This window comes from Pteronotus mesoamericanus, unplaced genomic scaffold (assembly GCF_021234165.1).
Source record: "Pteronotus mesoamericanus isolate MK-2021 breed Mesoamerican mustached bat unplaced genomic scaffold, CSHL_Meso_final contig_20, whole genome shotgun sequence".
Lineage (NCBI taxonomy): Eukaryota > Metazoa > Chordata > Mammalia > Chiroptera > Mormoopidae > Pteronotus > Pteronotus mesoamericanus.
Genome location: NW_026555085.1, coordinates 79,204,963 through 79,221,461, shown reverse-complemented (window position 1 = coordinate 79,221,461; position 16,499 = coordinate 79,204,963). Strand labels below are relative to the sequence as shown.

Sequence of the window (16,499 nt, the reverse complement as noted above, 5' to 3'; positions counted from 1 at the left end):
CAACCAGCATTAATAAAGTGCATAATCAAGGCAGAGAGAACCATCTCTAAAGGACTAAAACTAGCCTATTAGCATATTACAGTTAAGTAGTCAGTTAATTAAAATTATTTGTAGCAATAGGGAATTAAGTTCTTTGACTCTTTCTACAAAACCGTTGAAATTTAACTGCTGTGTAGCTTTGACTAGAGGTAAGTGGTCCTCTCCCTTATGTAGTCTGACTATTAAAAAATTATAGGAAAGGCCAGTTTAAATGTTAGAATAACAAAATAGTAGTTCACCAATTATTGTCCCCACGCAAATTGTATTTTTTAAAAATTATTGAATATAAAAGGAAAGCACCATAACTGATAATTTTCCTCTTTTAAATAATTAGGCTTTGTCCCTCTATCTCAATGTAAATGATATGAAACAAGAATTTAATATTTCTAATATATATGGGTTTTTATTATAAGGCCCTTTAATTCAGTTTGAGTAGAAGGTGGGATGTGACTTATACAGGAAAGATATAGTTAACTTGAAGTCATAAAAATACCTTCATTTATTCAATTTATCCTTTTCTTCATAGATAATATTTGAGATAAATGTTTAAGAGGTAATCGTAGATATTTATTCAGAATCACCAATAAATGAATTTTTCCAGTAAGTGAAGTTTTACCACTTTTAAAAATACATATTAATGAGTATATTTATAAGTAAAGATTAAAAGTTGCTTTATATAGTAAAATGTAACGGTGGACTTATATAGCATTCTTCTATTTATATTTTGGTTCCAAAAATAAAATGGAAATTCAAAAAGTACCTGATTTATTGATTATAAGTATTTGTCATATAAACGTTGGTTGAGTTTGGTTTCCAGATATAAATGATAAACATGAAATATTGTGTAAAACTTCAGTCCTAATTTAGTTGACTAGTAGTCTCTAATTGAGATTTAACTTGAGAACAAAGTTTTAGGTTCAAAGAAGTCAAATAATGTAAGTGAAATGGAAACGGAAAAATTATTTCTCACATTGCTCTTTGTGCTTCACCATACTTCTTTTCTTTGCGGGGGGGGCGGTTAAAAAATGAACCTGCTCCATACTTACCTGGCAGGGGAGACTCCAGGATCACGAAGGTGGTTTGCCCAGGGCGAGGCTTATCCATTGCACTCCGCATGTGCTGCGCCCTGCCGTTTCCCCAAATGTGGGAAACTCGACTGCATAATTTGTGTAGTAGGGGACTGCGCTCTCGCTCTCTCCTGGAGAAAAAAGAAAAAAAAAGAATGAAGCTGTTCCTTCTACAAGAATATTATAACTAGTAGCATCTCAAGGTAAATAGTTTCAAATATATATATATCTGTTTTTCTTAAGGAGAATTTACGAACTTTCCAACTTTCTTAGCTCAGTGCTAGATATTTTGAAATTGTACTACTTCCTCATGTAGTAAAATGAACCATGTTTTTTTTTTTTTCTTTAATTTACAGTCGTAGATATGGCCAGTACACTATGAACCAAGAAATCACCAAAGTAAAGGAGAAGCCTCCATTTGATCGCTCAGGTTCCCAGGATTCTGTGGATGAACTACATATGGAGGACTATTGGACCGAAGTAGAAAATATCAAGAAATCTAGTGAGAACAGACAAAATCAAGAGGTCGTGGTTGTCAAAGAGCCTGATGGTAATAACTAACTAAAAAACTTTTTCTTCCTTTTCTTTTTAGTTTGTATATGTATTTATAGGAAATGAATACAGGGAAAGGAAGAGGAGAACAACAATAAAAAATTAAAGGTAGAGCAACCCAAAAAACATAATGCAGGTTACCTTTTAACTTGAAAATTACTGTTAGTGGCAGATTATGGATGCAGTTGCCAAGTACAAGTGACACGAGTAAATTCCTTTAGGCTTATGTGGCTACAAGCTTGTTGGCTAAGTTTACTGTATCATAGAATTTTAATGTTAGACTTGATCTTCGAAATCATCTCACCTCCCTTTGCATTCCTTCTGTGGCATCCCAGCCAAATAAGCTCACAGCTTTGCAGTGATACTGTTTTTTCCATTGGCCAGTCATTTCCAGTTGTTTTGATGTTCTATATATTTTATTGATTACAATCTGGTATATTCCCTTTGATTCACATGCTTTTTGGAAGAGCAGAACTAGTCTATTCTATTTTTACATAATAGCCATTCACATGTTTGAAGATAGTTATTCTGTTGCTCAGCAAGTCCTTTCTAGAAGAGAAAAAGATTCCCATGGACCATTCCTCAGTGGTGGTTTTCAGAACTATCCCAGTGCTGGTCATCATATCTTTCAAAGTATGGTACCCCAGATTGGATGCATGCTAAGGTTTAGCCAGCTAACTTAAGTGTATGGTTTTGAACAGTGGAAAGATGGCATTAGTATTTTTTTTTTTAGCCTCTATATTTGTTTCTTTCTTGTGTTTGCTCCATAATTTTTCTCAAGTCTCTGTCCAGTTTTTTCCAAGCCTCTTTCCCACAGTCTCTCCACAACTACACTTGATATCCTGGAAGAAACATGTAAAACTTTTCTTTTTTTCCCCCCTTAAATTGCATACCATTTTTTTAATCTCTTAAATGCAGGCAGTCTTCAAGTTTTGATGCCCAATTTTGGCATCTATTATATGGCATCCTTTTTATGCCTTGGGCTAGCCATAATTCTGTAAGTATGTCTTTGGTATATAAATTGATATAAATGCCAAAAACAGTAAGAGCCACCCACAGTCAATGCCTCGTGACCCACTAATAGTGATTTCCTTTTCCATGGAAGATTTCCTAATTAAATGACTTAGCACTGAGATATTTTATTGGCAAAAACCTACCTAAAAAGGTTTTTCTCCTTTGCTATAATGTTGCTTGAAAAATTTACCAATAATACATTAAAAAGAAAAATTGGAGATTTTTCTCAATTTAACATTTCTTACATTTGTATAAGAAAATTTTAATCAATTCATTCTTTTGTTTGGGTTTACTTTCATTATACTCTCATTTTGTTCTCACTTTACCAGTAAAGTCAGGCTTATTTGTGATAGCAGTATCTCAGCCTTTCTGTGTCATTGCTTGAAGACGGACGCAGCTTATTGGTGATTTGCTGAGTAAGGAGAAAATATTGTGCAGGAAACAGCATTCAGGCCTGACAATAGCCATGTGTCATTAGCTATTTCATAATTTACCAAGATTAAAATTAATTCATAGATTGCTGTTTGTTCTGTGATTATCAAGAATTGGAAATGTTTTTACACGTCCATGCCTTTACTTTGACTTCAAATTGAGTTTTACTGCTACTTTTTAATGGAACAAATGATTCAATATTGTAACATTGTTTACTTTATCAGCTATTTTTCCTGGCAGTTTGGTTTTATGCACTTTACCGAGTTCTACCTTAACAGCATTAATAGTAATGGCTGACTTTATGTCAGTAGTAAACAGTTTTTGTTGCCTGGCATGCAGAATGTCTAGCAGTACATTATGTTTCTTGAAGCCAAGGTTATTAATACTTGATTTCTACCCTCAGGGAGTTTAGACAGTATACAAGGATAGATGGGCAAAACCAGTCAGTACCGCACCATGGGGTACGAGCTGTCATAGAGCCCTGCGAGACTCGTCCCGTATAACATTCTCACTTTCAGTTATGAGGCAGCCGGACAGCTGTACTGTAGGTTACAGATGAGAAAACAAAGTCAGCTTGTGGCCAAGTGACTTGTCCAAAGTGACGTGGTTATCAAGGTGCAGAAATGGGGCATGGATGCAGGTCTTTTGTGTCCGGAGTAATTGGTCTTTAACTTTCCTCTATAGAATCTGTGCTTGGTGTGTAACTATTCTAGTTACTTTTCTGTTTTTCTGTATTTTTTAAATTAAGCTCAAACCATATTTGCTTTACTATTTACCTCCTGCTTTTAGTGTTTTAAATTGCTCTAATTATATAATTTGTTGCTTATAATAAGGTACTTTTTTTTTTGCTTAAAATTGTATGTTTTTTAAAAATTTGTTAAAAAAAAAAAACATGAGTCTGATGTGCTGACTAGGGGAATTAAAAAAAAATAATTTGAAATTGATTAGTTCCTGATGTCTAGAAGCTCTTTACTTCTTTGTCACACTCCCTGTCAGCGACAGTGAACAGAAAAAAACCAACCTTTCTATCAATTAGTGTTGAACTCAGGGACACTGAATTTAAGCCAAGAAACAGAGTTTTAATGGTTATCTCCAGAACTGACTTCCTTCTATAACTTGATGCAAATAAGTTATATTTTCATTGCTTGCTCATCTCTGGAAAGGGAACAGTACTGTCTTCCATAGTTAATCTGCAGAGAAGTTAAAGAGGTTAATTACATCTGAAGTCATTTACATTTTTTAATTGAGTATATATGAAATGGATCTACAAGTTGATATCTCTGTACTTGGGGTTTATGGCAGTGGTCCAAATTTCAGATAATGATTCTTGAGCACTGTGGTTTGGTTGCAATAGAAGATTTTCACTAAGTATTTTTTAAAGGCTTAAAAAAATGTACAAGTATTGTGTGATTTTATATATCATTTTTCTCTACTCTCTCAGAGGGCGAATTGGAAGAAGAGTGGCTTAAGGAGGCCGGTCTGTCTAATCTCTTTGGAGAGTCTGCTGGAGACCCCCAAGATAGCATGGTGTTTTTATCAACATTAACCCGGACCCAGGCAGCAGCGGTTCAGAAACGGGTTGAGACTGTCTCCCAGACTTTAAGGAAAAAGAACAAACAGCACCACATTCCCGATGTCAGAGACATATTTGCTCAACAGACAGAGTCAAAAGAAAAAGTAGGTTTTCTTTTTCTGTTGTTAAAGTAAAGGAGTAATTGTTTAGAATTAACTAGACTGATCCAGTTTAGTTAAATCATGAAAAATAAAATGAGCACATTATATGCCAGGCACTGAAGCTGTGTGCTGGCAGGGGCCTAGAGGGACTAGATACTTGTCCTTCTAGAAGTTAATGCTGATGGGGCAGAAAATTCAACAAGTTACAATTCAGTGTGATAATCCTTGTGTGAGGTGTCCTTGGAGGATTAGGGAGTGGCCCTACCCTACCCCTCTCACCCCCTATGAAGTGACTACCAATTGTTACTTACAGAAAAGTAGGCAGTAGGGGATTCTTTCTTATCTGGTAACTCTTGGAGGAATATTTGCTTCTTCCTAGATTTATTTGAGGATGATTGGAAGTGAGATGTGAGGGCACCAACTGCAGCTGAATTACAAAGCAGGGACCCTGAAACATGAAATGACTTCCCTTTTGTGTCTAGCCTTTAGCATGGAGCCTAGCATGTGGAAGATTGGGTTAAATATTTTTCAGGATGATTAATTTATTAGTGGAAGCTTTTGGAGTCTGGTGGGACTCATGAATGAAAAGATGTCAGGGAAGACATGGTAAAGCAAGAGATGTCATTGATTAGAATAGCACAGCTCAAAACAACCAGTTAGTGGGCTACATATTACTGGTCCATGAGGATGTAAGGAGCTTGCACAAAATGTAATAGCGTTGTTCCTTCTTCAGGAAAGTCTTACTACCAAAGAAACAAAACAACAAAAATAAACAAACAAAAAAGAGCCAAACTAAATGGTGTTCTCGGGGCTAAAGATGATTTATATTCTGGCCTGTTCTCAGAAGACACTGAATAGCTCTCGCCTAGAAAACCCAGTAGGGTGGTTGGGATGAGAGCAAACAAAAGGAATTTTGAACAATGATTGCAATAATAATAATAGCAATTATGAATGCTGCCACCACTGAACACTTAACTGTGCTAACTATGTTCCTTGCCTTATCTTATTTAATCCTTACAGCTGTCTTTTGAGTGAAGTATTACCATTTTCATCCTACAGCTGAGGCTCATTGTCTTTAAGTAAATGGCTCAGTGTTCTGTAGAGAGCAAACCCAAATTTGTCTCTTGTATGAGCTTTTAACCACTACGCATTCTGTTGTATTTGGGTTTTCATACATGATTCTGATATTTAGTAATCTGAACATGAGAGACTATTCGCACTATAAGTAAAAAATAACAAATATTTCATGACTCTGCATAAATGAGATAATGAGACAGCATATTTTTAAAGTATCTTTTGGTCATGCAGAGGTCATGCAGAGGTTTGTAGACATTTCATTCTTCTAAGAAATCCTGATTAGCTGCCGATCTCTGCTCCATTTGCATGGTCGATTGTGGATCAAATCCACTCTATTTTACAGTTTTGGGGTCACTGGATAGTTCCAAGCAGGCCTTTTGCTTACCACCCAGTGGTTATTTGGTACATCCACTGCAATTGAAGGACTGGGCTGAGTTTTCAGCTGTTAGAAAAATAAATGGTAAGGAAATCATAGTATTATGATATTTCCTTCCCAATTAAAGGAGGTAAAAGTAAGTAAAAAGGGGGTAGGGGTAGAGGACCGAGACTAAGCAAAATATCAATACACACCATGAGATTCAAGCCAGTTTCCAAGAGGATGTTTCTACTCTGTGCTAGAAGCAGGATTTTTCAGCAAATCCCTGGTAATGCCTAAACTACATGGTTTGGGTCCAAGGTAATTGGTGGATCGTATCATTAGGTAGGGTCATGAAAAGAGAAATAGCACAAGTAATTTAAAATGATGTTAACCTGCTTACACTGCATGCCTTTAACTGAAGCACCGCCACCCACATTAGAACCGCCCCTCCATCCCTCCAGCAAACATGGGCCAGCCGTCTTCACCTGCGGTTCTTCCGTTCGCAAATGAGTACATATTCAGCTCTTCCATTTCAAATGCTTCCCCCTGAAGCCCTTGCTGACACTAGGAAATATAATACAGAAATGAGTACCATCTGCACTGTCATCTTCAATTGCTAAGGAAAACACTTCCAACCACATGCTCTAAAATATGTGTTCATGGGTAAGATTAGAATCACTCACTTGTTCATTGTGCTCTGAAGGGATAGCCTTCTGTGGGCTTGTGGGCGGAGGGAGGAGTGTGCTCTCGCTTAGTCCTGTGGGGGGATTGAAGTAGTGCCATGATCCCTGCACCACGTCTGCCATTTGGTAGTCACCATCCGTTCTCCAGGGTGCTCCCAGTCTCTGAGTAGGACAGTAACAGTCTCTATATAGCTAACCCCATGCTTTTCTAGATTCTTCTTAGACTGCAGGGAGGGAGGAGTCCTTCTCAGCTCACAACTTGCGGTGAAGTATAGGGTGAGGACAACTACGAAGGCCACCTTTATTTTGTGTAGAGATGAAAGTCCAATTGAATGATATTTTTAAAAATAATTCATTCATTTAGACATCTGGGTGTGATTGATCTAGTCTTCCCTTCCTGATTGCTGAGTTCCTTCTGAAGCTTGACTTGGAAAGGAGGAAGTACTGCCTGGCCGCACTTACTGGTGAGGAGAGTCGGCAGGTTTCACCGAGTCCAATAGCCCTTGGAGGATAGCGTTCCTCAGCTGTCACTGCCCCCGCCCCTCGACAAAGGAGTTCCTTGGCATATCTGTGCTCTTCATAACTGTTTGCTAATTTAGTTTTACTTTATCTCGCATTTATCACTAGCTTTTTTAATAATTTGAAGATTTCTATTTTATTACCTGCACATCACCTTGTAGTTTTGTTTTATAATTGCCCTATTAAGAGGTAAGTCACATACCTTCCAATTCACCCATTTAAAATCTACAATTCATTGACTTTTTTTTATTGTATTCACATATTTATAACCACCTTGCCAATCAATTTTAGAACATTCCCATCATTCTCAAAAGAAAGCCTATACCCATTAGTAATCATTCCTTATATTTTCTTCTTTATCTCCTAGACAACCACTAATCTGTTTTCTGTCTTTATGATATGCCTTTTCTGGACATTTCATAGAAATGGAATCATAATATGTGGCCTTTGTGCCTGGTTCCTTTCACTTAGCATGATGTTTTCAAGGTTCATCCATGTCGTAGCATCTATTAGTACTTCATTTCATTTTATTGCCAAATAATATCCCGTTGTGTGGATAGACCATTTTGTTTATTTACTCATCTACAGATAGACATCGTTAGCTTTTGGATATGTTTGTTTTTTCCCCTCAGCTAAGTAGTGGCATCCTTGATAGCAGGGACACTCTTGACTTTTTTCATAGTCCCCATAGTGCTTAGTATTGTGTCTATCGCATTGTGAGTAATCAAGTATTTGTTGATTGTAGCCATAGTACATTTTCCCCTGCGATCGCTGTAACTCTGAATACATTTCTTATATTCTAAAATGTTCGTAAAGGAATTATTTACAACACTGTTTTTCTGGTTGTGCGTTGGAGATGACTAAATGGCCCATTTTCTATCTTTAGGCTCCAGATGGTACTGAATCGCAGTCAGTCAGAACAAATGAAAACAAATACCAAGGAAAAGATGGTATGTTGGACCTGTTCTCTTGTATTTTTCTGTTTATTAGTGTAAAAAACAGATACAGCCTTTTAAAATATTCACTTTCAATTCTAATCAGAAAATTTTACTAAAATAGTAATATAAATGACCCAATTAGATACAGTAGGCTGAGCATATGAGGTCTGTCCAGAAAATACCTAGCCATGTACTATGAAAAATAGAGACATTTTCTGAAGAAGATACAAGATATATTGTGCACAGGACAATGACACCTCAGTCCCCTTCAAAGTAGGCACCTTGGGCCCTCACACAGCTCTCCCAGTTGCCATTACCTTCCCCCTCATATTTTCCTGAATCTCATCAACGGTCTGAAATCTCTTTCCTTTCAAAGGTGATTTTGGTTTTGGGAAAATCCAGAAGTCGCAGGGCACCAGATCTGGGCTATAGCAGGGCTGAGTCACCTGAGGTATTTCATGTTTCACCCTCACTGACTAGTAGAGTGAAGCTGTTATTTTTCACACATACACATTCCAGTCCACTCTCCTTGGTTGCCAGGCTACATTGATGTGGTGCAAACTGTTCTCATTATAGTAACAATGGTTGGACTTTTTCCAGACCGATCTCCTCTAGTGAGCCTTTGATGATGATGATGATGATGGTTGATTTATGTTTGTGTATCTGTTCTAACATCTCTATGCATAGTCACTTTTCCTGATTGCTTACCATGTGCAGGCACAGTGCAGAGATGTTCACCTAATTTAATATACCCAAGAATTCAATATAGAAGGTGTTGCTCTTAAGCCATTTTACAGATGAGAGAATTGGTGAAGTCACTTTCGCAAGGCCATAGAGCTAGTAAGTGCATCCACTGGATTTGAAGCCTTGTGCTCAAATCATAAGTTCTAAATTTATAAGTAAATTACTTTTCAGAAAATTTAGAAAGACTTTAGGAGATAATATATTTTCAACAATTGGTTATCATTCTCCTTTATGTAATATAGTTTTCCTCTTCTGTATTGGTTATTTGAGAAATGGATTAGAAATTCAGGGTGTGGATGAAAACAGATATTAAGACTTTATTGGTACTCATCAAGAAAGAATTTATAGCTGTTTCATTTATTTAGAAAAAGGAAAAACAGTCTAAATTAAAGTAATAGACTTAAGCTTAAAATTTTAATTTTTGATGTGTTGCTGCTTAAAAACTATAATGAAGGTGGTCTGTGGCTGCAGGACTCTAACTTGGGGACTTGTCCTTTAGTTTATGTTCTTAAGATCAGCCACATGGAGTGTCCATGCCATTAGTATTGCTGTCTTTGTATTGGAAATAGTTGGGCAGGAGGAACAGGTAGACTTTTGAGGACTGGGAAGGGTTCCCAAACATCCTCTAAAAATCAGGAGTTAGTCCAAGATTCTCTAGAGCATTTTGGAGTCTTGGAGCATCCGGTATCTGTATTTTTTTCATTCTTCCCTCCTTTTCTGAGAACTCTCCTGCACATCTGTGTACATACGTAACTGTGTTTATACATACATACATGTCTATATTTTTATATCTATACAAGCACTTGCTTTTACTATTCTTCAGAGGTTCCTTTAATTGCATGTTTTTTTTTATCAGAGTGGAATTACTAGGTGTTTCCCAAGTCTCCATGCCAGCAAACAGTGACATGGCAAGCGAACGAGAAACGAGAACACCCAGTGCTGGCCTGCTCGAGGGCTGTGTCGTCAAGAGGCAGATGAACCTTTTGTGCCAAAGTCAATATGCTTTAGGCTTTGGGCAACAGTAACTGCCAATTGCTAAATGAATACTGAGGAAATATTGTCTTTTCTTGATGTTTTCCTCTCTTGCCAGAGATGTGTTGCAGGCTGTATAAATAGAAGTTCCAGAAGACAAGTTTATTATATGAGCACTTTCCAGCCTAGCTTGCAGCAGGCGAGCTAAGTGTGGCAAGCTTGCCGCCTGATTTACATCTGCCTTTGCTGGAGTGCTATGAAGAGCCTTCGGTTCTGATAGAGCCTCTAATCGGAATAATAAGAGAATGTGTGTAACACCATCCAGATCGCTGAGTATTTACTACTACACCTGTTCTGGGCAATGCCATGCTCTTTCGCTAGCCAGTGACTTAACCAGTGTTCTGCAGGCATTGAAAGGGCCTGAATGAAATGCATGGAAAACGGTGTCTAGAAGTTGAATGTGGAACTTTTTCTGCTCGAAATCTGAAGGCATGCATGACATAGTCTGTTGTAAATGTTTCCCCTACACTTGGGCTTTTATATATGTTCCATCAGAGATACTCACTCTAAATGAAAAAGTTACAAAGTGGTAATGTTGCAAGTGTTGTCACATTTCAAATTAATCTGCTAAGTAGTAATCTTTTCATCAAATCATATAACTCTGTTTACATCAAAGACCCAATGTTTAATACATGCATTTAGATATATTAATAATGTCCTTATAATTTTTAAAACCTTCATGTTAATAAGTATATTCTCTCTCTCTCTCTCTCTCTCTCTGATTTCTATGGAGGAAGGAAAATTATTTTTTTTAGAATAAGGGTACTTGGGCTATTTTGGACAATTGAAAAACTTAGAGGAATTTTGTAAAATATTTATAGCGCAGTGCTATGGACCACTTCAGAACCAAAGCAGAACAGATTAAAGAAATTATATTATTTACAGTTGAGGACTTCGAGAGCCAAGTTATATCCTAGCCTTCTCTTAACTTTTCTCTTTGAGAGTAGATAATTGATTCATAGATACTTTTGTCAGCCAATTAACCACCCATTTCTTGTAGCAGCACCCCATAGCACCCCTGCAACTGTTTTTCCTGCTGTCTTCTCTGATTTGATTTACCATTTGAGCTTTTATGCTTTTATGTACATTTTTTGCCACATTTTACAGAAAATGTATGCATTTAAATGTATTATATTGTAATTAGAATTTTTCTATTCAGTTTTGAAATCAGTATAGGATGTTTCCTGGGTGGGGGGTGGTATTTATTGTAACTCTAAGCTGGGGGTGTTGAAGAGAAAATGGAAATGTTTTAAAATTCTTATCCATAAACAGTCACATTCTGGAAAGATAGCTTATAATTCAAGAAAACGGCTAATCTTTTTTTCCTCTTAAAATTGTTTCCTGAGAAACCAACATACATAGTCACAGTAAAACGTCAAACAGTGTAAACCAGTGGGAAAATACAACTAAAATTGGGCTTTGTCATTGACGTTAATACTGTAAAAATTAATGGACTGAAAGTCTAGTTATTCTAATTTAAATACATATTGTCACAAGCTACTGAAGAGTATATAAAGTGGCATAGGTGAAACAGCAGATAAATACTGTCAAAGAGCTTCCAATGTATTTTTACTTTCGGAATTGATGCAGGTGAATGTTTCGTTGCTTTCTTAATTGTGAGCTGCCCCTAGGACCAGGTTTGCAATTTGCAGGGCTGAGCGCAAACTGAGAAGGTGAGACTCCTTGCTCAGACTTCAAGAAGGTAACAGCAGAGCATCAGCCCCAGCGCAGGGCCCCTCCCGTCACACAACCTGGAGCCTGTCCTGCTCACTGAAGGGAAATGAATTGGGCTAGATTTACATTTATTCTTAATTTTCTTTTGTGCAAAACAAAACTTTTTTCATTTTTAATTTTAATGACTGTATATTTTTTATACTTCTAATATGTATACATGACATATATTTATTACATTTTAAAATTAACTTTATACCTTTCATCATTATGTTATGTTAGTATATACTATGTAAATGTACCGTGTAAGTTTGTTTATTTTGTAATTCAGTTCTGCTCCCCATGAATTAAAGGTCTGCAGTGAGAAAATAATGGTCATCCTGCCATTGCTTCTGGGGTTTCTTTAAAATGTGAGTTGGGTTAAAGCCAAAAACTTATCAAACAGTAACATTTAGAATTATTTTCCTCCAAAACTTAAAGCTGGTGTTCTCAGCAGAGGTTTTCAAATATATTTTTTTTCCTGTGGAATTAACAGCAAACGAACAAACAAAATGTTGAACTTACACACTTGAAATGTTGATGTAAATATCTGGAAGTTACTTGAGTAGGTTTATAGCTATGGGACCTTTTATGGTCTTTGATAGAATCAGGTAGCAAACCTATTGATTCTTGTACCAGGTACCTTCAGAACTGCCTCCTACAGTGATAAGTTTTTGGCAGTAACTCTTGTTTTGAAATTTTTGCTATGATAGGTTGATAACATTCCAGAACGAAGAAATGCAGGGCATGGAACAGGCCTTATTCCAGGAATCTCTTCTATTCTGAGGAAATGAAATAGCATATTGCTAGTTCTAAGACAGATTACAACTAACTTAAATAAAACAACAATTAAGTCTATGCAATTTTTGTGAGGTTTTTCATTCAGAGTTTGAGATTATCCAGCAACATTTTGGAAGTGGACCCAGTCTAAGAATTGGACCTCCAAGAAAGATTCCACAATTGAACTATGGATTTCTAGTCACCACATCTCTCCCCTATGTGTTCCCCCAACCGTCCATTCCAACCACCCCCTGCCAACACACCACTGATAGGATTCCCTGAACATACGTTTCCCAAAAGTTTTTATGTAGTCAAAATTTAGATGTTAAAAAAAAAAAAAAGGAACAAAGCATGTGAATTGGGTGTTTTGCTTTTTCCCCAGACCAGGCATGTGGCCTAGTTGATGGAGAAAAGAAGCTGATCCCACTGGTGCCTGAGGAGGCACCTGCTTCTGAAACAGATATCAACCTGGAGGTGTCATTTGCGGAGCAAGCCGTCAATCAGAAGGAGAGCTCCAAGGATAGGACCCAGAAGAGCAAAGGCAACGATGCCCTGACACCTGTACGTAGTACACTATTCAGATATCACTAACCAGGCTTTATTTTTAATTAGCTTTTTATTGTGAAAACTTCACCGTAGGAAAGTTGAAAGAAGAGGATAGCAAACACCCATACAGGCTTCATGCAGATCCATTAACATTTTACAACCTATGCTTTCTCTCTTTCTACATCCACCTCCATATGTTGTGCTGTTAGATATGCACTAACATTTTTTAATTGAACAAAACTCAAATGTAATACTTAAGAAATTGAACAATAAAACAAAATTGTATTTACGTAAGATCATATTCAAATTTTCCTAGTTGTCAGATTTTCCTTTATAGCTTCTCCTTTCTCCACCTCCATCTAGGTTCAAAGATTATGTGTTGCACTTAATGTCATCTTTTTGTTTCTTTGAATCTAGAATGGGTCCCCTGCTTTTTGTTTAATATTTTTGAAGAGTCCAAATCAGATTTATGCTTTTATTCCTTTCTTTGTGATTAGATCCCAGTTAAACATTTTTGGCCAAATATTGCATATATGATGCTTATGCCTCCAACTGCATCATCAGAGGAAGGGCATGATGTCAGATGGTTCCTTTATTGGTGATGGAAGTTTGACCATGTCGTTGAGGACATGGTCCCCAGATCTCCTCATTGTAAAGATACCTTTTCCTATGTGCGATTAATATTAATTAATGATCCTTGAGACTGGGTGAATATCCTATTTGTCAGTGATAATCTCTTCCCCTGAGGTTTCACCACACACTTGTTATTCCTGCCTGAAACAATATTTAAACTGGTCTTGAGAAATAGCGATTTTCTAATTTTTTTATTTCTTTTACATTGATTCGCTGGCAATCTGCTATAATAATAGGTTTTTCTGTCTTTTCTCTGTTTATTATTGCATATCACCATGAACCAAAGGCTTCCTTTTCTCATTCGAAGTTTTATAAATCATTATTTTTTTGATGTCTTAAGTGTACCCAAATTTGACCAATAGGAGCCCTTCACGTTGGTTCCTATGTCTTTTTAACCTTCGCCCATCATTCATTTATGATTTTGCTTTGCAGTACAAAATGTTCCAGGCTTTCCATTTCTCCAGGGAGTCCTGATTACTTTTAGTAATAGATTGTATTTCAAAATGCAGCTGTATGTACTGAGTCTTCACATTGCTACTCTTATTTTTTAATAAGTGTTTATGTATTTTGTAGAATTTTGCACATGCAAGCGTTAAAAAGTAGTGTAGGTAATGAACCCTCAAGTATTCAACACTTAGCCGACATTTACTAACCCATGACTAGTCTTTACCTATCCATACTCCAAACAAGTTTCTTATTCTGTAAATACATCTCTGTATTATATTTTGTTATCTATGTTTTTCAGTATCTATTTCTAAAAGCTTAAAGATGGGTTTTTAGAAACACATCTGTATTACCACTGTGATGGTTAAAAAATGCTAACAGTTCTTAATTTCAAATATTCAGGCAGCATACAGATTTCAAATTGCATTATAAATTTCATAATTTTTAAACAGTTTGTTTGCATCAGGAATCAAATAAGATGTATGCATTGCAGTTGGTTGATATGTCTCTTAAGACTTTTTAAATCTCCTTTCCTTCTCTCTGTCCTCTGCCTCTCTCTCTCCTTCCCTCACTTCCCTCCTCTCTCCCTGCTTTTATTACATTCCCTCTTATTCCCTATTCTTTCTTTATTTCCTCCCTTTCTCTCCCTTGAAATTTATTTTTTAAAGATACCTAGTTATTAAAGTCATGGACAGTTTCCCCCCATGACTGATTTTATTCCCATTTTCTCCCATTTTCCTGTTAGTTGGTTGCCTCTAGATTTATCATATTCAAGTTCATTTGTGTGTGTGTGTGAAAACTGTTGCAAGTGTGACTGTGTATCAAGAGCACAAATGTCTGGTTGTCTTCTTTTTGTAAAATAGCAGCTCTTTCTAATCGATGCTTGCATTTACTAGTTTATTAACGATTACAAAATGATGTTCTCATTTCTTTTTTAAAATTTATTAATTTGAATAATTCTTTCAAGAAAAACATTCTCAAAGTGGTTGCTTCCTTTTCTTCACCAGTTTTCAATTTTTCTTTGTTCCCTAGTATCTTTCATTAGCAACCAATTAGTGTGGTTTTATTTTAATTTTCTTGTAAAAATAATATCTTAACTCATGGGTTTAGACACATATGATATGACATTAGAAGTTTTCCTTCTTTATCTGGCATATTTTATCCTGTAGATCCAAAGTGGTCTGTTTCAAGAAACGTTGCTTCTGTTTAGTAGAAATACACTTTTATGACTACGATCAGGACACTAGGAATATTCTTTACTCTGGGTTGGTCTTGCTTAAAGCCTTTTCAGAGGACAAAAGTCTATCTGTGTCTTCGTTCTTCCATGCTGAGAGTGGTGGTTCTTAGGGCACAGCAGATAAGAAACCTTATTAGAAGGTCAGAAAATGACTCGTTTGTTTTATCTTCCTGTAACATACAGTATTCTCAGACAACAATACTAACACTGCCATCAATAATCTGATTACCAGAAAACAGTTTAAGCTTGTTTTTCTTTAGTTGTTTGTATCCTTGGGGTGTATCTCCAAAGGAATATAACGATAAAATGACTGTGTTTTAGGTTGCTTAGGATAGTTATTCTCCATGTGGTTGAACCAGCTGCACACCTGGTTGGGTTAATTTGTTTCATTTTATTTTCAATTTTTAGGAAAGGTTTTTTGAAATTTAATTTTTTATAAGCATGTAAAATATTTACATGGTCCAAAAGTCAAATCTAAAACCAAGGTGTATTGAAAATCTGGCTTCCGTCCCTGAACCACTTATTCTCTCTTTGCCCTCACAGGTAAATTTCTTATTTTAATTTTATGGTTTATCCTTCTGTTCTTAGGTAAATATGACCCCACTATACACACTTTTCTCCACCTTGAGTTTTTTGTCTGTTTGTTTTGATTTAGTGTTATATTTTGGAGATTATGGTATAGAAAATAGTGGTATAGAGAATAGTATATAGAGAAATATTTCTCATTTCTTCTTATAAGATTCATTGTACTCCATTGTGAGAATGTTATAATTACTGTTTATTCACCAGTTTCCTAATGGTGGATATCTGGGTTTTTCCAGGCTTTATCATAGATTTTTAACAATTGACTTTAAGAATATTTATGCCCAGTGGGGAAAGTAAGGGAATATGCACCATTTGACCTAAAGACATAAATAACCACATTCCCAAACTATTCTTAGCAAAAATATCTTTTAAATGTGAAAGTCTTCATCTTAACAGATGGAAAGGGTTTAAAGTGACACATAGCAGATTCTAATT

The 16,499-nt window shown here is 36.2% G+C and overlaps 1 protein-coding gene and 1 non-coding gene across 2 annotated transcripts in view; both read left to right on the top strand.

The window, feature by feature from the left end:
• ARHGAP18 (Rho GTPase activating protein 18) overlaps nt 1-16,499 on the top strand; it is a 120,473-nt gene that overhangs the window by 61,861 nt on the left and 42,113 nt on the right. The window contains exons 2-5 of the mRNA XM_054569945.1: nt 1,463-1,656; nt 4,546-4,781; nt 8,302-8,365; nt 13,002-13,180. Of these exons, the coding sequence (XP_054425920.1) occupies nt 1,463-1,656; nt 4,546-4,781; nt 8,302-8,365; nt 13,002-13,180 (673 nt within the window). The remainder of the gene's footprint in view (nt 1-1,462; nt 1,657-4,545; nt 4,782-8,301; nt 8,366-13,001; nt 13,181-16,499) is intronic.
• LOC129068064 (U1 spliceosomal RNA) lies at nt 1,078-1,240 on the top strand. Its single transcript, XR_008528876.1, has one exon. It is a non-coding gene; the product is annotated as a U1 spliceosomal RNA (small nuclear RNA).